At 35.8% G+C, this 23,381-nt stretch overlaps 2 protein-coding genes and 1 long non-coding RNA gene across 3 annotated transcripts; 1 reads left to right on the top strand and 2 right to left on the bottom strand.

Moving 5' to 3' along the window:
• Positions 1-765: 765 nt before the first annotated feature.
• Positions 766-3,388, bottom strand: LOC122281208 (pectate lyase-like). The gene is made up of 4 exons (XM_043092547.1): positions 2,938-3,388; positions 1,867-2,521; positions 1,523-1,765; positions 766-1,265 (listed from the first exon to the last, which is right to left on the bottom strand). The coding sequence occupies exons 1-4, from the start codon at positions 3,129-3,131 to the stop codon at positions 1,047-1,049; spliced, it is 1,311 nt and encodes a 436-aa protein (XP_042948481.1). The 5' UTR covers positions 3,132-3,388; the 3' UTR covers positions 766-1,046.
• An 11,852-nt stretch (positions 3,389-15,240) lies between these two features.
• On the bottom strand, positions 15,241-20,167 carry LOC122280521. The gene is made up of 2 exons (XR_006229932.1): positions 19,619-20,167; positions 15,241-16,633 (listed from the first exon to the last, which is right to left on the bottom strand). It is a non-coding gene; the product is annotated as an uncharacterized LOC122280521 (long non-coding RNA).
• On the top strand, positions 19,401-20,956 carry LOC122280520 (22.7 kDa class IV heat shock protein-like). Its single transcript, XM_043091464.1, has 2 exons — positions 19,401-19,675; positions 20,162-20,956. Exons 1-2 carry the CDS (start codon positions 19,588-19,590, stop codon positions 20,533-20,535), a joined length of 462 nt encoding a protein of 153 aa, XP_042947398.1. The 5' UTR covers positions 19,401-19,587; the 3' UTR covers positions 20,536-20,956.
• Positions 20,957-23,381: the final 2,425 nt, after the last annotated feature.

Genomic DNA, 23,381 nt, shown 5'->3' with positions numbered 1-23,381 from the left:
TGAGTGATCAATCTAAACAACATAAATCCTCAAACACCACAGCTTAGAGCCAAGAATCGGTGTGGCCATTCTGGGCAATGTATTAAAAAAATTAATTTTCCCACCACTCAACTTTGTCAGAATTTACTTGGTAACATATAAGGGGAAACAAAAAGTCTATTTGCACCCGGCGTACCTGTTCCTGACTCTTTGCTGTTCCTTCCCTTCCCTTTGTCGAAAACTCTGCTTTTCCCTTCATCTACCCACGAAAACAGAGCTGCTTCTCCCTTCGTCTACCCATAAAAAGAGGTTCGTCTTTTCTTCTTCTTGACTTGGTCTTCTCATCCTCTCCTCGACGCTATGCTCACTCTCGGTCATTCTCTTCCTCTCCATTTGATCTTCCTCTCATCACTCTCTCCTTCTCGATTTCTTTCTCAGCCAGTACCAACGTCAAGCCTTCCTCCAGCCATCTCTCAAGGCATTGCCTCAAGTTGGAAACACCATTGAAACATCCTAATCAACGTGCTGCTCCTTTCACCGATACAAGTAGCCCTGTTTTTTATCCCTGAAACAGAGCAACCCCAGGTTCATTCCATCATTATTCATCGATTGACGTGCGATTCCCCCAAGGCCCAAAGTACCCAACATTGGGTACCTGTAGCAGAACTGGAGAGGAAAATAATAGTCTTGAAGTGTATACTTTATATAGGCCCCTGCTCTTTCTTAACAGGAACTATTTTTCTTGGCAATCTTTCAATGGTGGCCTTAAAAGTTGCATCACAGAGTATATCAAACCAAAATATTTGTTATTTGACTTCTAAAAAAAACTAGTTTGGCAATAAAAATAAGAAATTGACATTTTGTTTTTAATGCAGACTGCCAATCTTCCTTCTCATACATCCCACAATTCCCTTATTCTCTCTCTCTGCCTTTCTCAAACATCCACCCAAAATGTTATTTCCATTTGCACTAAGTTGTCTACTGCTAAAACCTCTGTTTATTCACAGGGTTCATAAGTTTCTACACCATACGTACAGATATTATATACTATGTTGCATTTGGTATGGTTAACATGGCTTATGCTTGAAGCAGTTGAGAGCGCCTGCAAAGCGGGTGAGCCTTCTCACAAACGAGCCTGGTTTTGCTTTGATCATGTCGTTCTTGCGCATATGTTTAATTGGTCTTCCAGATTGAACAAAGAAGGCTCCATTCATCATCAAATCACCCTCTGATCTCCAGTCCCATGTCTTCCACACGCTCTCAGGTGCATAATCCCTCTTCGTCACCTGCACGTACAATCAGTAACCCACATGCATGAACATTCTCTCATCATCATTTCTGCGAACTGCAGATCATACAGTGACAAGTACTCGTACGTACTGTATTTGAATTAATTGATTCTTTTCTTTCTTCCCTTTTGGTTACTATTCTTTGATCCAACTTTTTTGATAAATAATGATAACCGAGAACTCTTTTCAATTAATTAGTCTCATACATGCATTTTGTGAATATATGCATGCATGATTGTAATGAACGAACCTACCTCCTTGCAAAATGCCTTTGGAGGAGCTATAAACCGGTTACCCTGGCTAAGAATGGTAGGATGTTGGCTGCCACCAATGGCATACATGAGCCAATGGGTGTAGTCGTTGTTGACAACGTGGACAAACCCCCATCTTGACCTAGGCATCCTTTGTACCAATCCCTGTCCGAAGTGATTGAAAGCAAGAGTTATCTGCATCACTTCATCTCCACTGAATCCATCGCTTGCACCAAACAACATCACCTGCATATATGCAACGCACACATAAAAAGACTTACATCAACGATCATATATTTAATATATCAATAAACAAACGTACAAATAGACTTAATTTTAAACGTCACCTCGTTATGATGGGTGAAGTGGCAGTTGGAGATGGTAATGGCTGTGGATCCCGAGATGGCATCAATCAATCCATCGTCGCAGTTCGACATGGAAACATGATCGATCCAAATATTGGAGGACCCAAAAATTGAGATCCCATCACCATCACTGCTAATGCGATAGCCATAGTGATCGACTGAATCTCTAACCATGCCACCAGAGCCAACCTTTATATCATGGATGTGGAGGCCATGGATGATCACATTTCTTACAAACTGAATGGTAATTTGAGCACCAAAGGCGATGTGAACCTTAGCCCCACGTCCATCGAGGGTCTTGTCACTGGTCATTATGAGCTCTTCGCTGAGTCTAATAACCATGTCGTGTGCAAAGATGATCCAAAGGGGCTTGGGCTGAATGACGGCATGGCGTAGGGTTCCTGGTTTAGGGTTAACAAGGTCACCATCGGATGGATCTGTGACCACATAGATATTTCCATTCTTGCCTCCTGTTGTCCCGCGACCGAAACCTAGGACACATTTCGTTAGCTTCTTGCGGCGTTTAGCCCAGTTTTTGTGGCATCTCCAGCACCGATCAATTGGGTTTGTAGCCTTGCATGGCCCCCGGTTTTTGCCGCCTAATTTTCTCCTTGTGCCGTCTGCATCATTCAAGGCCCTACGTACATACGTACAATAATGGCAAACTAATTAATAATTACAACGTGCCAGCTGTCAAGGTTTTCTTCGAGTTCTTGCTCAATTAAATTTAAGGGCTACATGAAATTAAAAAAATGATAGATTTATAAAGCCAGCCCTATATATAATATTTATGGTTCATTTGTTTAAAACATTTATCTTTATCGTATCATATCATTAGATGTCGTTGTAGCACTAGTTTTATATACATATATATATATATATATGTATATATATATCTTTGTTCCACTTGAAACTCGTACGTACCTAGCAAATTAATTAGAACAAATGTATTACAGAAACCGACAATATTACAACACATCATGTATACAAAAACATGCATTTAAATTCTCAGATAAAAGTATATATATATATTAATACTGGGTATGTTCTTACTTGTGGACCTCCACGTTGAAATGGTCGGTAACATTCTCGGGATCTGGCTGGTAGGCCTCGAGGGCATTCTTCCTGGCTTCTTCTGCTCGCTTCTGCCACAACTCATCAAAATCTGCAATGTGTGCCTTCAGCGTTGTTGCAAATATCGCAACAAAAGCCCATAAAAATAGCAATCCAAGTTTCATAGCTTCCATGCCTAGTCTCTCTTCACCTTCACCTTTTCTCCTCTTAATTTTGATGGTTTCTTTTCTTTTTTGTGTATGTGATCAAGTAGTTTCTTCTCTTTCTTTCCTTTTTCTCGATTCCATTGGAATGTGGGGGTTAAACCCTTTGTGCTATGTAGAGAAAGTACTAATTATTAATTATATTGCACCTGGAGGGTTGAATCCATTTTCGACATGAAAAAGGCGGTAGTGACCGTTTTTTGGCTAGTTTTTCTCCTGTTGGGAGATTAAATTAAAGCTAATTAAAAGCATGGTGCCAAGGCGCAGCATCACTAAATATTAGGACCATGACCCTAAATGAAGTAAAGAAACAAAACGAGACGTAGGGAGGGAAGAGAGGAGAGCCAGTACTACTATTGGTCAGGTTTTAATGTCTATTGCCTGCCTTTCTTCCTTATTATTAGTATATATATATATTTATATATATAACTTTGGATTCTTATGGTTTGAATTTTTTATTATAAGGGTGAATTGCAAAATCAACATCTGAATCTTTACTTTTTTACAATTCGAATTCTCAATTTTTAAATTTCGCAAAATTGATATTTGAATTTCAAGAAGAACGCATGTAGATATATAAGCAACTCGTTCAATCTTCTTCTACAAAACTAGTAGGAGGTCACTCGATCACATGTCGGTCTTTGAACACATGGCCTCTATTTTTTTTTTTTGAAAAGTCAAACATGACTTATGATTTTTATTCCAACAAAACAGAAAGTGCATTACAATCCTTTTCCCTCAAAACAGAAGAAAAAACTTGACTAGGACATTCCTCTAACCAGACTTTTTCAACCCCTATAGATAAAGCTAATTTTGCCAGTGAATGGGCCACCGAATTAGCTTCTCTATGTACAAATCGGATCTTCCAATCTTCCCTCTCACCCATCAGCTTTCTTATATCTTCAATTAATACTCCATAATTCGTAGCTATGACTTCCTTGCTTTGTACTGCTTTGATTACTAACTGAGCATCACCTTCTAGACAGACAGAAGACAAACCAAGTTCAATGCAGAAATTTACTGCCCTTCTCAATGCAGTAGCTTCTGCTACATCTGGTTTAGTACAATGATAGACCACATCACATAGTGAAGCTAATACTTCACCTTGTCCATCTCTAACTATAGCCCCAACACCAATCTGTTTGTCCTTCGAATTCACAGCAACATCCCAATTGATCTTCACATATCTGCCATCTGGTTTTTCCCATCTGAGATCTTGTCTCACTTCATTCTGTTGCTGAGCAACAACATCCTTATTATCAAAAGATGATTGATACTCAATGAGATTTTGTTTTGCTGACCTGAATACCAGCCTTGGGTTCTCAAATTTATCCTCAAATAACAGATAGTTTCTCCTCTGCCATAGCCTCCTCATAACACAAACCACCAATTCAAGCTCTGCTATGTTCAGTTTTTCTGTGATATATTTCCACACTGTCATTAATTCTGTCCCATCTATAACTAGTTTTTGAATTGATTTATCAGCTTCAATCCAAACATCTGTTGCAGCAAGACACCCCCACAGAACATGAACTATAGACTCTTCTTCTCTCTGACATATAGGGCATAGGTTTGAGTCAATCACTTTCCTCTTCCATAAGTTAAACCTTGTAGGCAAAATTTCATTCACAGCCTTCCACATAAAGAGTTTTACTGCCCTAGGCACTTTTAGACTCCATATTTGCTGCCAGGCTAACTTCTCCTCCTTACAACTCGATGACTCTCCTTTTCTGCGTTTTACTCTACTCATATCTACATGGTAAGCATTTTTTACAATAAATATACCTCTTCCACTTGGGCCCTAGATCATCAGATCTTTAACTCCAGTCATACTCACAGGAACACTTCTTATTGCCTCTGCTTCTTCAGTACTAAAAATCTCATTTATTAGACTAACATTCCACTGCCTTGTGTCCTCATTTATCAGGTCACACACCCTTGCTTCTCTATCCAAAATATGGACAGGTGAGCAGATTTTTCGATAAGAAAGCATTGGCAACCATTTATCACCCCAGATTTTGGTATTCCTTCCATCACCAACTCTCCAACACAACCCATCCTTTATCAAATCCATAGCAAACAACATGCTTCTCCACATCAATGATGGCCTTGCCCCTAACTTAGCTTCAGTTAAAACCACATTCTTGAAATATTTCTCCTTTAACACAACAGCAACCAAGGAAGAGGGGTTTTGGATCAGCCTCCAACATTGCTTTACCAATAATGCCTTGTTAAAACAATGCAAATCTCTAAAGCCCAAACCACCAGATTCCTTTGATTCTCCCATCTTCTCCCAACTTTTCCAATGGATCTTTGAGCCCTTCTCCTTTAGGCCTCACCAAAACCTAGCCATCAAAACTGTTATTTCCTTACACAAATTCTGAGGTAATTTGAAAACACTCATTGTGTAAGTAGGTAGAGCTTGAATTACAGCTTTTATCAAAGTTTCCTTCCCTACCTGAGATAGAAAGGAATTCCTCCAGCTATTAATCTTGTTCCAAACTCTTTCCTTTAAAAATCTGAATGTGTTATACTTGGATTTGCCAACAAAAGTGGGTAATCCCAAGTATCTTTCATAATTGCCACCTACTGAAACACCTGAAAACTCTAGCACTTGTTTCCTTGTAGCTTCTGCAGTATTTGAACTAAAAAAGATGGAAGTCTTTTGTTTATTCAAAAACTGCCCTGATGCCTTCTCATATTTGTTCAACAGGCACATAATCTTATGCCATTCACTTAACATTGCCCTTCCAAAGATCACACAGTCATCAGCAAATAATAAATGGTTAATTCTAGTACCACCCTTGGTGATTGAGACTCCTTTAGTGTTCCCACTTCTGTTCAACTCCTCTATGAGTGAACTTAAACCTTCAGCACACAAAATAAACAGGTAAGGGGAAATAGGGTCCCCTTGCCTTAAGCCCCTAGATGGATTAATCTTGTCACTAGGCTGCCCATTTACCATTACTGAATAGGTTACAGTAGTAACACACTCCATGATCAAGTTTATCCACCTTTTAGCAAACCCCAGCTTCTTCATAATTGCCTCCAAGAATCTCCACTCAATTCTATCATAAACTTTGGACATATCAAGCTTAATAGCCATACTACCTCTCTTTCCCTTCTGTCTGCTCTTTATAGTATGTAAAATCTCGTATGCAAGGATGATGTTGTCTGTGATTAGCCTTCCTAGTATGAAGGCACTTTGACAGCTTGATATGATTAGAGGTAGAATCTTCTTTAACCTGTTTGAAAGCACTTTTGATACTATTTTGTAAATAACATTACATAAACTTATTGGCCTGAATTCACTAACAACAGTGAGACATTTTGTTTTAGGAATTAAGGCTATATAAGTATGATTAATGCTAGCATCTAACTGCCCTCCATTTAAAAAACTTAAGACAGCTTGGCATACCTCATTTCCCACCACCTTCCAGTGAGATTGATAAAAACAAGCTCCATAGCCATCAGGCCCTGGAGACTTAAGAGGAGACATCTGCTTCAAAGCTACCTCTATCTCTTCTACAGTAAAATCTTTGACTAGCTCTTCATTCATACTCATTGTAACTTTTGGTTCAACAGATTTGAGGCAGTCCTCTATACACTCATCAGTAGGCATAGTAGACTGGAAAATTCCTTTATAATACCGAGTAAAAGCATCTGAAATGTCTTCTTGAGCTGTCAATTCTCTGCCTTCCTCATTAGAAATCTTCTTTATCCAGTTCCTCTTCCTTCTTTGAGTAGCACATGCATGGAAGTATTTGGTGTTTTTATCTCCCATCTGGTGCCACACTTGCTTTGCTCTTTGCCTTCATTTGAGATCTTCCTGCTCCATAATCAAACCAAATTTCTTCTGCAACTCTTTTATAACAGCTACATTATGAGGACATTCATTCTGTTGCTCCCACTTAAGCCTCTTATTAATAGATTTAAGTTCTTCCTCTTCCTCTTGCTTTCTTGGTGAATCCCATCGAGAAAGTGCTCTACTGCACCACTAAAGCTTTTTCTCCACTACTTTGAATTTATTTGAATCAGCAGCAACCCTTCTCCAAGCCTCCTTCACCACTGCCCACCTTCCTCCTCTAAAGACCACTTGGCTTCATATCTGAACAGCCACCTTCTTCTTCTCTTACACCTTTCTTCTTCTATGACAGTTAACACAATTGGCTTGTGATCAGAACTTCTAGCTTGCATGACTTCTACTTCAGCATTTTTGAACAAATCTGACCACCTAGCATTAACCACCACTCTATCTAAACTCTCCTTTGTAAAAGAATTATCTTCATGCTTATTACTCCACGTGTATTTATCACCTACCCATCCCAAGTCAAATAACTCATTTTTCACTAAAGCCTGCCTAAAAACCTCCATTTGATTTTCTGCCCTTTGTCTTCCTCCCATTTTCTCATCTTGGGAAATTATCTCATTAAAATCACCCAACACACACCAAACTTGATGTAATGCAGGCTTTAAAACATCCAATAAGAGCAAGGTATCTCTCCTTTTATTCCACTCATGATGGCCATAAAATCCTGTTAACCACCATTCCCTACTAGAATCTGGACATCTTAGTCTAGTATGAATATGGTGCTGAGAAAAATTTATTACTTCAAGAGCTACTTTGTCATCCCACATCATAGCTAATCCACCACTCCTTCCCACTGGTTCTACTACAAAACATCCAACAAACTTAATTTTTCTTTTAATAACTTTCATCTTCTTTGCTATCAGTTTTGTTTCCATGAGAAAAACTACTTTGGGTTTCTTCTCCTTTATCATAAGACAAAGGTCTGAACTGTCCGAGGGTTCCCAAACTCCCGACAATTCCAACTTAAGTAATTCATAATGACTGGCGGGATTGCTCAGCAGCCTCCGCCATTACAGAATTAGTATTCTCAATTTCCTCCACAATATTCCCCTTACTCCTTTTCTTCATTAGAGTCTCATTAAACTCAGAAACAACAGAGTCTATATTACGTTTACCTGTGTAACTGAGTTTAATTGCAGCTGTCTTCCCATGATCACGTGCCCTTCTTTTCCACTTGCTCAACTTCAGCTTACCCAAAATTGGCCTTACTTCTTCCACTTCTGATTGTAGATGCATTGTTACGTTTGCACCCATCGAGCTATTGATCATAGTATTGTATCCCAACCCATTACCAATAAGACCTTCCAAGCCCATTAAACTCAAATCCTGGCCCTCCACAACTAATTAATTTAGGCCTATCTCCTTATTTTTTGCATTTCTTTTATATTTTAAATCAGACCCCTGATAATTCACATCAGTTGCACCAACTGACTCCCCAACATCCCCTTCTACATACATAGCCTTATCTTTATCCTTTCAGAAACCCAAGCCCTTATCTGAAACAGCTCTAACGTCTCCTATCTTATTAGTACTTTTTTTGAATATAACTGTTTTTTAAAAGCCCGCTATCTTCTCTAACAATGTTGCCCCCTTTCGATCCTCCTCCGCCACCTGACTTAGCTACCGAAGCCGGAACTCTATTGATGCTCGAGCTGCCACCATGTTCAGATGACTGCTGATCAGATGAGGCTTCTTCTACTATAGTTTTCTTCTCCCTGTTTTCTTCATTCATTCTATTCCCATATCTCTTCTTCTGATAAACATCTGCTCTCAACCAAGTTCCAAATTGACTCCTGCCAATTTGGCTTTGGTTTGATCGAGTATCCTCAATGCTGCAACCATTTCCTGAATGCACCAATTTACCACATTTAAAACAAACCCGAGGCAATTTCTCATATTGAATAGGAACCCAACTTTTCTTCCCCATCAACTCAACCATTCATCCCCTCGCTAATGCTTTCCTCAGATCAATCTCTATACGTACTCTGATATAACTTCCCCAGGCCATGCCATCTTCATCAACATCAATCTCATGAACACTCCCAATGGTACTCCCAATTTGAGAAGCTACTTCCTCTATCATACATGCTAGAGGAAGATTATGTAATTGAACCCAAAAAACCTCAAAATGGAAGCACATCTGCTTAGGAGGTGTAAGTCTGTCAAAAGGTTGAAGTATGAGCAAATAATTATCAAATAGCCATGGTTTCCCTGAAAGGACCCGATCTCTATCATTCTGATTATCAAAAGTCACTGTGAATAGATTGTGGCAAATCTCTTGGAAAACAAAATTTTGTTTCACTTTACAGATTTTGCCATTGTTGTTCGCACTATTTCCTTCCCTACCACACGATCAGAACACAATTTCCCTAACAGACTTTTTGCATCTTTCTTCATCACTTCATTCAACTCCTTAGTACCAATGCTAATAACCGAATTTTCTTCCTTAGAGAGTCTCAATTGAGACCACCTGCTTTCTAACTCTTCCATTCTTCCCTTCTTAGTTGTATGAAACAAACTAAGAGACTCTATCTTATCTTACTACTAGAACGTATTGTGGATAAATCCCAGCAGCAAGATCAGACTGTAACCTTCACCTATTCCTCCTCCCTCAGAGAGAATTTCCAAGAGAAGACTCTCAGTTGTCTATTAACACATGCCCTCTATTGATGTCATTATGCGACAATCCTGATTATCATGTTAATTTTCTAATGGTAGACTAATTAATTAAGATACTGATTACAAATTTTTTGAAGTCATGTAGGGATTAATTTTGCAAAAGTTAAAATTTGAGGTCTTTAATCATAAAAATGAGAGAATTTAAATACTTATTTTGCAATACAGGTAACAGAACCGCTTCTAAGCGATCGGTCTAATTTTTAAGGAATAACAGCCCTCCACATAGAAGCTACCACCTCAGAAATCACACCACAATCACACTAGACTTGTGCACATGGGATAGGAATTGATTCACACTTCAGCTGAGACAACTACACTCTACTTCAGCTTAGCCCGACCTAGACCCCAATCCCGACCCTGTGTGTCCAGAACCAAAGCCAAGCATACCTCCATCGGCAACAGTCCACCACCACCAGTCCGTCGTTGTCCTCTTTGGCCGATTTTGCCCATACCGATTACTTTAGATTTCGCCCAGGTCGTGCCGATTTCCTCAAATATTTTCGTCATTTTCATCTCTCTCTCTCTCTCTTTCTCTCTCTCTCTCTCTCTCTCTCTCTCTCTCTCTCTCTATGTCAGAAGAAAGCTATTTGTATGGGCGACATGGGTTGCTACCAAAATAGCATTGTGGACAGGGAGCGAAGCGCCAACCCTGTGGACAAGGGCATGGATTTCGCCCAGTATTTCTGCACCTATGCCACCAGAGGTACAAATTGGTTTTCAGAAAAAGATTGAGACTTTACTTACCTGAGCTTAGCTGGTCAATTATTGGTATAATGGGGTTGAGTTATGGAATTGGGAAAGCAGCTACGAACGCAATACGAGAGTCAACATTGTTTGTATGTAGATATATAAAATCCCTTTTTAAGGGAATCAAAACTTTTTGCAGTGAATTTATTTTGGGATATGGATGATATATAAATATGGGTTTGTAGATAAATGGCCCTGATGTCAGGGATTGTTTGTTGATAAAGGAGAAAGTAACGTTTTGAGCATCTCCAACAGGTTATACAAACAGAGACTAATAAAAAAGACTATAAAATATGGAGAGACAGGATCGAGGTGGGGGAGCAGCAATCACCGATGAATGGTTTTTGCAGGGTAAGGGGTTTTCATTTTAGAGAAGGATTTCTGGTAGAGAGGGGGGGAGAAGGTCTTCTGGAGGAGTGTGATCGTCTGTGATGCAGTGAAGTCTTGATAAAATTCTGATCCATACGTGGCATTTTTTTTTTTATTGAATGGCTGTTATTTAAAGAAGAACAGATGGACCGGTTATAAGGATTTCTCTTTGCAATAAACCCTTTTGATAAACTCTTTGGTTTTCTTGTTACTCTCTAAACCCATCTGATCTAGAAAGTCTTTAATCTCAACTTACCATTGGACCAACCAAACAGCATGCAGTACTATATAATATGTGCATGTTTTTTTAAGAACAGATCTAATCAGATTCAGAATTTGAACCACAATTGAAAAATCTTCAAAAAAAAAAAAAAATCCTTTATATTATCCATCGCAACCAATAAAACAAGATACTACTATTAATTTTTTTTTTAACATTTTGTTCTTATCATGTACTAGGTAAAACTGATTCATTCTCCGTTATTTTTTGACTTATGATTGTATAGAATATGTAAATATCTGCTAGATTCATAAAGAAATCTCACAAACAAAAATTTACTAAATGAGATGGCTTATGTGATTAAGTTAGATTTATTTTATAAAAAAAAAAATATCTACAATATTTTGACATATCATATTAAATTACATTATTTTGTAAGTTTCATTTTGTAAAATTTCTTTGTAGACCAAAGGCTTCTATTTGTGAGAACAACATGCAAAATTATGACTTTCCTTCTTATAGTTGGGCCTCATGTGATATGGTTAAAACCTATTAGTTATAATCCCAAGGAATTGTTTGGATCATATTGAGATCATGAGATGAGATGAGATGAAGAATCATTAATTATTAGTACAATAGTTTTAGTTAAGATGTTTTATAGGATTTTGGGAGATGAGAGAAAAAAAATTGAATAAAAATATTATAAAGTTAAAATAATATTGTTAGAATATAATTTTTTTATATTGTTTTTATTTTAGTATTTGAAAAAGTTGAATTATCTTTTATATTTTGTTTAAAAATTTAGAAAAATTATAATAATTAAGTAAGAATTAGATAAAAAAATTAAAAATTAAAACTGAAGAGTATTTATATTTGAGTATTTAGATATTTAGATGATCAGTTGTTAACTCAACATTCAAACGAGCTCTAAGGATTAAGAGTATAGTCAAATCAGTTTTAAAAAAGTCCAAAGAGATTTGTCTATTGATTTTTATCAAATTCTTAATCATTAGGATCGTATCATTGATTTGTAATTATTTTATTATGTACAAAATGACACGGATTAGAATAACTAAAAGTAGTTTAATTAACTACATAATCTTTTTAATATGTTAAATTTTAAATAAAATTTATTACTTTATAGTTGCATTATTTATTACTTAAGAAGTTTAAGTACTTAAGGGAATATATTTTCTAACCTATATTTAACAATAACCCAAATAATTATAAGTGGAAGGTGAAAATTAGAGAATCATTTATAATTGGCTTAACTGTCACCCTTAAGCCATAATCCTCTCATTGTTGGCCCATGCACTACTTTCTTGCTTTCTACTGGCCAGTGATTGGTTTGGGATCATTGGTTTGGGATTGCCGATTGGTTTCAAACCGACAAATTTCGTGCAAATCATTTATAAAAAAGTGGGTCTCACTAATAAAGAATAATTTTTTTTACACTTTTTTAGAAAGGCTTGCATGGTATTGTTTATTTGAAGCTTTACAAATCATTTCTCATGATTTTTGACTAGTAATGGCAGATATGATTCAAAGGGTTAAGGGTTTAAACAATTTAGTTTTTAAAAGTTCTAAAATGCATATACTAATTTGATTAATCATTAGGATCGTGACATTGGCTTACATATGTTTTACTATAATTAATGAACCGAAACAAAGGACAATGTTTAATTAACGATTAGGAGATGCTCGAGTACTAATAATTATATAAGTTGCATCTGAACTTCCATTTTCATTATGATGTGAAAGATTAATTTTGATGTTATGTTATTTAGAAAAGAGTAATGTTAGATAAAGTTTTAGGATATGCAAATCTGCTGATTTTTTCGAAAATGAATGGGGTCCACTATTAATAAATAGGTTTTTTATGTGTGTCTTACATTTATCTATTTTTTAAAGGGAGTGCTCAAGATTTACACACTCTAGAATTGTATAAATAACTTTCCTTTAAAAAATAATAAACATACAATTCTTTACACAACCTTGCAATATTTTAAATTAATGATATTTTTATAAAATAATTTACAAAAGTAACATCGTTTTACAGAAATACCCTTATTTTAAAACATGGTTATAAAAAGAGTTTTTCAATCTACTCAGTAGCCCTACACCATACACATGTTGATGTGGGTTTTTATTTTTTGTCTTTTTATTTTTCCTTTAGTATGTGTGTAGTCTAGGGTTGTTGAGTAGCATATTTCTTATAAAAATAGTTGTATGTGTATCATTACTCATGTTATTTTAGGAAAAATGGATTGGTTGTATATGTATCATTACTCATATTACTCATTGAAGGGATAGTGAATTACTATTTATTAACTTGGTATAATTACATGGGAATTAGTTTAAGAAGTGCATAAAAATAGGGATAAGAATTCTCTCCCTTTTAAGTGAAATTGAGAATATCCATTTAATGTTAGACACATGATATTTTAGTCTTTGAATTTAATTATTAACATGATGTGAATTAATGATCGAAATATCCTTTGTTTTATGCTAAAAGAATACTATTAATTTCAAGTGAAATAAATAGGACCTTATTATATGAAATACTGATCCCACATCAGAATTTGACCTTAATTTATATTTTGATTGCTGTTGGTTATAAGTCCCATTCTAATCATCATTTACTTGTTCGTTGTATTCACTTCAAATCCAAATGGGAAAAAATTATCTTGTGTTCATATAAATCCACTTCAATGATCCTTTTCATAAATCTATTAAGTAATAATTTTAATAATTCAAATTTTCTCTTCCCAATAATGTTAAACTTTCTAAGACGGGTATTCGTTTAATACGATATCAAAATCAGGCCAAAGGGCAAACTTTGACTTTATTTGTATGGATAAAGCTCTCTCACTTTTCTCTCTAGAGTCTCGTGTCTAGCAAAAACCAGTCTAGAGGGGGGCTGGGGCTTCGGCTCCTCCCTCCCACCTCCCATCTGTTTAGATCAGATAGTGTGTAGTAGTTTTTCCAGTCTTTTGTTTTTGTTTTTCTGTCTGAAGTGTGGCAAAATGCCGATTTCCAGTTCTCCAAAGCGTAGTGACCACCATTCGCCCCACCGCAGGTTTTCATGTAAAAAAGAATTTCATTGACCGGTGTGGCACATGAGTCACACTCGTGGGTCAAAGTGCGTGTGAGTTCCACATGCCGCTGCATGGGGAAGCTCTTGCTGCAGCCACGCGTGGTATATCTGGGACCAAGGCCCTTGGTTTCTTTAGACCTGATCGTTTGCTACACTTCTAGGGTGGCGTATGTCCCTCACGCTCCACCACATGATCTATTTGCTTTTGTATTTTTTTGTTGCAAGGCTGAAACTGCAGATCTACAATTTGTTATTTAATTTCGCATCTATCTTTTTTTTAGGAAACAAAAAATAGTCTCTTGGACATTTTGTTCATAGAGTGAAAATCCTCTCCTCCTCTAGAGGGTGGGGTTTGGAAGCCCTCTCCTCATTTGGAGGGTGAGGGATGAAATCTCTGCTTTAGCCAGAGTGTGGTCTCTCAGACGGTTTGTCTGTAGAGAGTTATAGAAGTCAAGACCATACAAGTCACAAAGTAATTCGTGTACTGAGGTAGCGCACCCCAATTGTGAGTAGTTGACTTGTAATTATATCGGATCACAACTGTAATTTCACTTTCATGGATGAATGAAGTCTATTTCTCAAAAAAATATGATATCAAAAAGTTTATTAAATTTAATTAAAATATTTCACTTGTTGAGCTCTCTTTAACCCACACAAAAGGAGTTAGACTTTTGAGATATAATTAACAGCTTAAGCTTTTGTAACAATCTCTTTCAAAGGCCTTCCAAGCGACTTACCTATGGCATGGTTTTCATACCGAAAAGAGCATGCAATTTTATAATCTTCTGGTCAGCTATGACTTTCAACTCAAACAGGAGAGACTAGAATATTAAAAACCGGCCAATACAAAATTAATAATACTTTGAGTGCGTGTATGAATTTCATATTCATGCAAGAGCATACTTTGGGCACCAGGAAAGCAAAGAATAGAGTACCTTTCCTGTTTTTCCACCGGTTAGAAACTGCGTACGTAGGTGATCACCACCCAAAACTTAAATTTTCCAACAGGTAAAGCTTCGAATAATGAAGCATAATACCACAAGGAAAGCGTTTGTACTTCAAGTACTTTCAATCCTTGGCGAAAAAGCAAACTTGATTAGCTCATCATTTTCAAATAAATAAGACTGCAACTAATTACATTACAAAGCATCACCTCATCAACATTCATCATCTTTAACAAAGTTCAGCTTTTCATCTATGGCAAATGTTAGAGATACAAGGCCGTGTGGAGGGAGAAGATGCTCACACCCAGTAGTTGAGGAATTTGTACCTTCTTCGTGTTGGATGGAGGGCCCAAGAAGCCATTCTCTCGCTGTTGATCTGCCTGGTAATGAATCTGCTAAACTCTGTCACCATGATCTTAAAAATAACACTGTATATTCGTTTTCAGATAAAAGTGCTTCATGTGAATATTTTTGGGGAAGACCTTCATTTCCATTACCTGACATATAATGTCTTAATTTCTTCCTGCCATTACACTTTCAAAACCTTCTGTGAAGAAAAGCATATTGATAGGTTAACTATATCAATATGCTCACCAAAAGCTGCATAGTTGATTCTTACAAAATGTTGTCTATTTATTTATTGCGGAAAAGTTTTGCATCTTCCTCAAAGAAAAATTGGCGAGAGATTTTTCCTCATGGAAAGGTGGGAATAACTTTTTCTAGGCATTGAAAAAGTATATGAAGCACGAAAATTTTATCATGGAACTTTATGGAAGAGTGGCAAAATATTGTATTCCAACCAGTGGGGATTTAGTAATGTGTTATGGATGAAATCAAGAATAATGTACTTCGTTTTTCTCATTTTGTGTGGTCTTTTAGGTTTCAAGAAGGATGAGCTTAAGCTTCAGGTTACTTGCTCTGGTGACTTGGTGCTCAGTGGAGAAAGGAAAGTTCATGAAGAAAAAACTGTTCATGTTGAGAAAACCTTTGAAGTGCCAAAAAATGCGGACATCGATAAGACCACTGGAAAATTCAGTGGTGGGATTCTCTCTGTCACTGTCCCAAAGCAAGTGGTAGACGAAAAGAGAAATGTATGGTTCTGTGATCAAGATCAGATCACAAAGGATTTGAAGAATACAAATTCGGAAAATGTTGTGGAGATGCTTCAAAGAAATAAGGGAATTGTTATGACAGCCATCTTGGCATTTTCACTAGGGGTATTGGTAACAGTACGTAAGTTGGAATCAAGTACTAGTGGAAACTGAGCAGGCCCTCGACCCTGAATCTATTTCTTACATATACTATCTGCCTTTCATCTCATATTATACCTGAAAGCAGCTACATTATTTCGTTCAAAGCACAGATCAATAAAAATGCTATGTAAAAATCCAAATAAATGATATGTAATAATGCCCCGGCCTACGGCCCGAAGGGTTAGGGTGTTTAGTTCCTATTACCTGAAAATCATCTCCCAACAATACTCCTATATATATATATCATGCAATATTCCGGCGACGGAGCTCCAATATGCAACTGAAAATCGATCTGGAACAGATTTTATGAGATTCAAGACTTGAACCACAACTCAAAAATCTAAAAAAAACAAAACAAAACAAAGTACACCGACCTTTATATTCTCCCTCACCACCATTAATAAAACAAGATGCTACTATTAGGGATAGGTTTGGACAATGAGAATAGAATTTTTTATTTTAGATGAAAGTTTAGAATATTATTTTTTAATATTATTATTGTTTAATTGATATTTGAAAAAGTCGAATTAGGATTTAAAAAAGTTGAATTATATATTTATTATATTTTAATTTGTGAGAGAATTTAAAAAAGTTATAATGATGAGATCAGATTTTTATTTTTTTTAACTTTTTGTTCTTCTCATGTACCATGTAAAACTCTTTAATTCTTCTTTATTTATTTACTTATGATTGTATAGAATATGTAAGTATGATAATTGTCAGATCTATAGAACAATCTAATTATAAAATGAAATTTACAAAATAACATGGATTATATGACTAAGGTAGATCTATTTTATAATAAAAATAATATTTATAATCTGATATATTGTACCAAGTCACATCACTAATTTGTATGTTTATCATTTGTAAATTTTTTTTGCAGACCCAACATTTCTCTTTGTGTGATAACAATATGCAAGATTATGACTTTCCTTCTTATAGCTAGGTCGAGCCTGTGGTATGGCTAAAACCAGTTAGTTATAAGCTTAAGGATTAAGGGTATAATCAATTCAGTTTTAAAGAAATCCTAAGAGAATTGTTTGTTGATTTTATCAAATTCTTAATCATTAGGACCGTATCAATGATGCATATATTATCAACAAAAAGACACGGATTAGGATAACTAAAAGTAGTTTAATTAACTATATCATTGTTTCCTCCACCATAAGTGAGGGTGCTATCAATAAAATTAGGGTACATCTTCTTCTTAAAAAAAAAAAAAAACCACATCATTTTTTTGTTAATTTTTTAAATTTGTAATAAAGTTAGTATTTTAAGTTATATTTATTTATTAATTAAGAAGTTAATTTAATTAAGGGAATATATTTTCTAACTTAACTTAAATTAAATAATCTATTTATTATCTATTCTCTCATCATCGTATGATGTGGCATTAGATGATAGGTTTACAAATAAAATATAATAATTAATTTCTAATCATTTAATAGTATATTATAAAATGATGAGAGGATAATGAGAATATAAATAATCACGAGGAGCAGTACTCATTTAACAATAGCAAAAATGAGAAGTGGAGGTTGAAAATTTAGATATTCATTTATAATTGGCCAGTCTCAATTGGAATTGCTGACTGGATCGAACTTAATATCCATATTGGGAGTTTGACCCTAAATATGAGTAGTTAACTTTGTAGTTATGCAAGTAACTTTTATTTAAGGAAGTTGAGTCCATTGGTAAGTGTAGGCTTTTTGAAAAGTTATTATATATGAGATTGCGCGTTGAGAAAAATGGTCCAAAACTTCACTTGAGACTTGGGTCTATGAATAATAGTGAAATAATTTGAGTTAAGATATTTTATGAAATTTTAAAAAATGAGAGAAAAAATATAGTAAAGCGTATCTGTAAATAGTTGTAAAATGATTTGCGTTATAATGTTTTATGGGATTTTAAGAAATGAGAGAGAAAAAATTGAATAAAAATATTATAAAATTAAATATTATTAGAATATCATTTTTAATATTATTTTTATTTTAAAATTTGAAAAATTGAATTATTTTTTGTATTTTAATTGAAAGTTTGGAAAAGTATTTATTTTTGTGGTGTTTAGATATTGAGAGGAGATGAAATTGGAGATCACTCTTGTTATCCAACTAGGCCTTAATTATTTCATTTATTAACATAATGTGAAATGACCAAAATATTCATTGTTTTATGCTAAATGAATACTATTACTTTCAGGTGAAATAGAGAGGATTTCATTCCATTAAATACTGCGACATCAGAATTTCACCTTAATTTATATTTTGATTGCATGCAGTTGGTAAGTTCCATTCTAATATAAATCCAAATGGATGGACACCAAAAAAAAAAAAAAAAGACACCTAAGTTCATATAAATCCGCTGCTAAATCCAATCCCTAAAAACTTTTGGAGTGTACCCAAAGTGCCATTATGGATTTAACAGAGACTTGTGTGATTGTTGGGTTATGGGTACCCAAAACTTACGTGCCATTAGAAGGCTAGCCACTGGTTGGTGCTGGGTCTATCTATTATCTCTCAATTGAAAAAACTGGATTTTCTTCCACTCTTAACATAGGTAGGATATTTAATTAAAATATTCTACATGTTGAGTCCGTTAGTTCACACAAGAAGAACTAGAGTTTTAGGATATAATTTACGGCTTAAGCTTTTGTAACAATCTCTTTCAAGGTCCTTCCAAGCGACTTACCTATGGCATAGTTTTCATGCCAAAAAGAGAATGCAAATTTAGTATCTTCTGGTCGCTGGTCAGCTAAGCCTTTCAACTTAAACGGGAGAGACTCGAAAATCAAAAACCAATACAAAACTAATTAATAATGCTCATGAGAGACATCGATCCAGCCTCAAGTAAGCCACTAGTCAGGGATGAGTGCGTGTGTGAATTTCATATTCATGCAAGAGCATATCAAGGCAATAAACTAGCTTGGCCGAAAGAGGTGGTTTGGAGTTTGGGCACCAGGAAAGCAAAGAATAGAGTACCTTTCCTGTTTTCCACCGCTTACAATTAAACTGCGTAGGTGACCACCCAAAACTTAATTTTCCCAACAGGTAAAGCTTGGAATAAGGAAGTATAACACTACAAGGAAAACGTTTGTATTTCAAGTTTCAATCCTTGGCGAAAAAGCAAACTTGATTAGCTCATCATTTTCAAATAAATAAGACTGCATCCAATTACAATACAAAGCATCACCTCATCAACATTCATCATCTTTAACAAAGTTCAGCTTGATCGTCTGTTTCATCTATGGAAAACCCAGTAGTTGAAGAATTTGTACCTTCTTCGGGTTGGATGGAGGGCCCAAGAAGCCATTCTCTCGTTGTTGATCTGCCTGGTAATGAATAATCTGCTAAACTCCGTCACCATTTCTACTTAAGAACACTGTATATCCTTTTTCAGATAAATATTTTGGGGGGAGACCTTCACTTTCCATTACCTGACATATAATGTCTGAATTTCTTCCTGCCATTACACTTTTAAAACCTTCTGTGAAGAAAAGCATATTGATAGGTTAACTATATCAATATGCTCACCAAAAGCTGCAGAGTTGATTCTTACAAAATGTTGTCTATATATTTATTGGGGAAAAGTTTACCATCTTCCTCAAGGAAAAATTGGTGAGTGATTTTTCTTCATGGAAAGGTGAGAATAACTTTTTCTAGGCATTGAAAAAAGTATATGAAGCAAAAAGTTTTATCATGAAAGCTTTATGGAAAAGTGACAAAATATTGTATTCCAACAAATGGATTTAGTACTGTGTTATGGATGAAATCAAGAATAATGTACTTATTAGTTTTTCTCATTTTGTGTGGTCTTTTAGGTTTCAAGAAGGATGATCTTAAGCTTCAGGTTACTTGCTCTGGCGACTTGATGGTCAGTGGAGAAAGGAAAGTACATCAAGAAAAAACTCTTTATTTTGAGCGAACCTTTAAAGTGCCAAAAAATACGGACACGGATAAGACCACTGGAAAATTCAATGGTGAGATTCTCTGTGTCACTGTCCCAAAGCAAGTGGTAGACGAAAAGAGAAAGGTAGGGTTCTCTGAAGAGATCATGACGGAGGATTTGAAGAATACAAATTCGGAAAATGTTGTGGAGATGCTTAAAAGAAATAAGGGAATTGTTATGACGGCTATCTTGGCATTTTCACTAGGGGTATTGTTAACACGTAAGTCGGAATCAACTGGAAACTGAGCAGGCTCTCGACCCTGTATTGCTTGTATATACTATCTGCCTTCATCTCATATTATACCTGAAAGCAGCTACATTATTTCGTTCTAGGTACAGAATAAAAATGCTATGTAAAAATCCAAATAAATGATATGTACCCAGAGGGTGAGGGAGTTAGTTCTATAAGGAATGCAATCAATAAAATCTCAGCTGTGCATCAATCAGAGATATCAGCACACGATCACAGCAATACTGAGCCATATTCTTAGCAACCCTCTCTTGTCAAGTGGTGCATGATCATAGGAATAAATCATGTGTATTTAAGTTTCCACTAGCTGTATATCCTTGTATAGAAATCTTTTCCTTTTATGTAGTCTTTCCATAGATAGACATCAGTTGTAACAGTGATATATATATATGAATACAATCACAACCTTTATCTCAACTCGTGAGATAGTATTTCTCAAAAATATTTACATGATATCAAGAGCCTGTACGAGTTGAAATAGAGCTGTGAGAATTTTTTTTTTCATGGAGAATTCTGAATCTTCTCATATTTCAACTTCCTCTGATCCCTACCCTTATCCTGTCTCCCAAAATGTGTCCAATTATGTTTCTCTTAAACTAACTTCCAGCAATATTTTGCTTTGAAAAACTCAAATGCTAAACATCTTAGAAATTTATGACCTTCAAGGGTTCATAACAGGTGACATTGAACCTCCACCTCAATGTCTCGAAGGTAACCCTTCTCAGCCTAACCCATTGTATTCAAAATGGCGCAGGTCTGATCGATTGGTTAAAGGTTGGCTTACAACCACCTTATCTGAGGAAGTGTTGGGCATTGTTGTTGGCCTACACACTGCCTCAGAAGTTTGGCATGCTTTAGTTCATGCTTTTGCACGTGTTTCCTCTAATAGAAGTCTTGCTCTTAAGCAAAGACTTACATCCATCACCAAAGGATCTGACTCATTAAGTGAATATTTGAGAAAGTTCAAAACTGTTTGTGATGAACTTGCTGCTATTGGCAAGCCTGTAGCCGAACATAAGAAGTCATGGTGGCTGCTTAATGGGCTTGGTAAAGAATTTGAAGTCTTTACTGCCACTATGCTCAGGCCTCCAGTACCTGCCTACTCAGAAGTTGTAACTCTGTTGGAGAGTTACACAGACAGGTACAAACTTCATGTTAACAATTCTTCTATGGTTTTTTATGGACAAAAGCAATCTAAGAACAAGAAACCCACTGCCACTTCTGGTTCTTTCACTTCAAAAGGCCGAGGTTTTGTTCAAGGGTCCTCTATTGGCTCAAAATCAAATACCCCACAAACTCAGAATTACAACAACAACCATCGTGCTTCCCCATCCAATCACAAATCTGCAAACAGACAAGAAATTACCTGTCAGATCTGTAACAAAAGAAATCACACTGCTTTGAAGTGCTTTGAAAGGTTTAATCATTCTTTTACCCATGATAGTCTCCCTAAAAGTTTTGCAGCTATCAAACTGGAGAAACCTCATGAGAATACTTCCTGGCATCCTGACACTGGGGCTACTGATCACCTGACTGCAAATGAAGGTATTCTTCATTCCCTAAATCCATACCAAGGCCATGATGGAATAATGGTAGGAAATGGAAAAGTTTTACCAATCACTCATGTTGGTCAGGCCATGGTTGGCTCTTCTAATTCTCAGCTTCTGTTAAATGATGTGTTAATAGTTCCTGAAATCAAGAAGAACTTATTGTCTGTTAGCAAGTTAACTACTGATTATCCTCTACAATTTGAGTTTGATGGAATTGGTTTTGTGCTAAAGGACAAGGTAACTCAGAAGATAGTAGCAACAGGCAAGAATCAGAGGGGTTTATACATTTTTGATTCTCCTTCAAGTCCTCAAAATAAAGAGGGTTTCTACTCCTCTAGATTTCAATCAACCAATAAGGAGCAATGGCATCAAAGGCTTGGACATCCCAACTCAAGAATTTTAGACTTTCTTTGTAATAAAAAGTTCATTACTCTTAAGGCAAAACAAACTTCTCAAGAATTTTAGACTTTCTTTGTAATAAAAAGTTCATTACTCTTAAGGCAAAACAAACTTCATCACAAATTTGTACAAGTTGTCAAATGGGTAAATCATACAAGTTGCCTTTTATCTCCAGAAATCACACTGTTACTGTTCCTTTTGATAAAGTCCATTGTGATTTATGGGGACCAGCTCCTACTCTTTCAAGGGAAAAGTACAAATTTTATGCCATTTTTGTTGATGAAGCTACAAACTTTACTTGGTTGATTCCTCTCAAGCACAAATCTGATCTGCACTCAGCATTTCTTCAGTTTCATATGTTTGTTAAGAATCAATTTGATGCCAAAATTCACATTTTTCAAACTGATGAAGGAGGGGAGTTTAATGATACAAAGTTACTTGCATATCTTCAAAATAATGGCATTATTCATCAATCTGCTTGTCTCAAAACCCCTGAACATAATTGGAAAGTAGAAAGGAAGCATAGGAGCATCACCAATCGCGGGCTAACCATGATGTTTCATGCAAAACTGCCACCCATGTTCTGGTTAGACTGTTTTTCTACTGTAGTTTTTTTGCTAAACAGATTGCCTACTCCTGTGCTTAATATGGACTCACCATTCTTTAGACTTTATGCCAAAAATCCTGATTATAGCATACTCAGAATCCTTGGGTCCATATGTTTTCCATATCTTGGAGAGTATAGGTCTAACAAACTTGAACCAAAGTCCTTGCCTTGTGTCTTTATTGGCTATAGCAACAAACACAAAGGCTATAGATGCCTCTATCCACCCACTGGCCGAATTTATACCTCAAGACATGTGGTTTTTGATGAGTCAGTTTTACCTTACTCT

The sequence above is a fragment of the Carya illinoinensis genome, chromosome 11 (assembly GCF_018687715.1).
Source record: "Carya illinoinensis cultivar Pawnee chromosome 11, C.illinoinensisPawnee_v1, whole genome shotgun sequence".
NCBI lineage: Eukaryota > Viridiplantae > Streptophyta > Magnoliopsida > Fagales > Juglandaceae > Carya > Carya illinoinensis.
The sequence above is the reverse complement of the archived record's forward strand: the minus strand, read 5'-3'. Positions and strand labels throughout refer to the sequence as shown.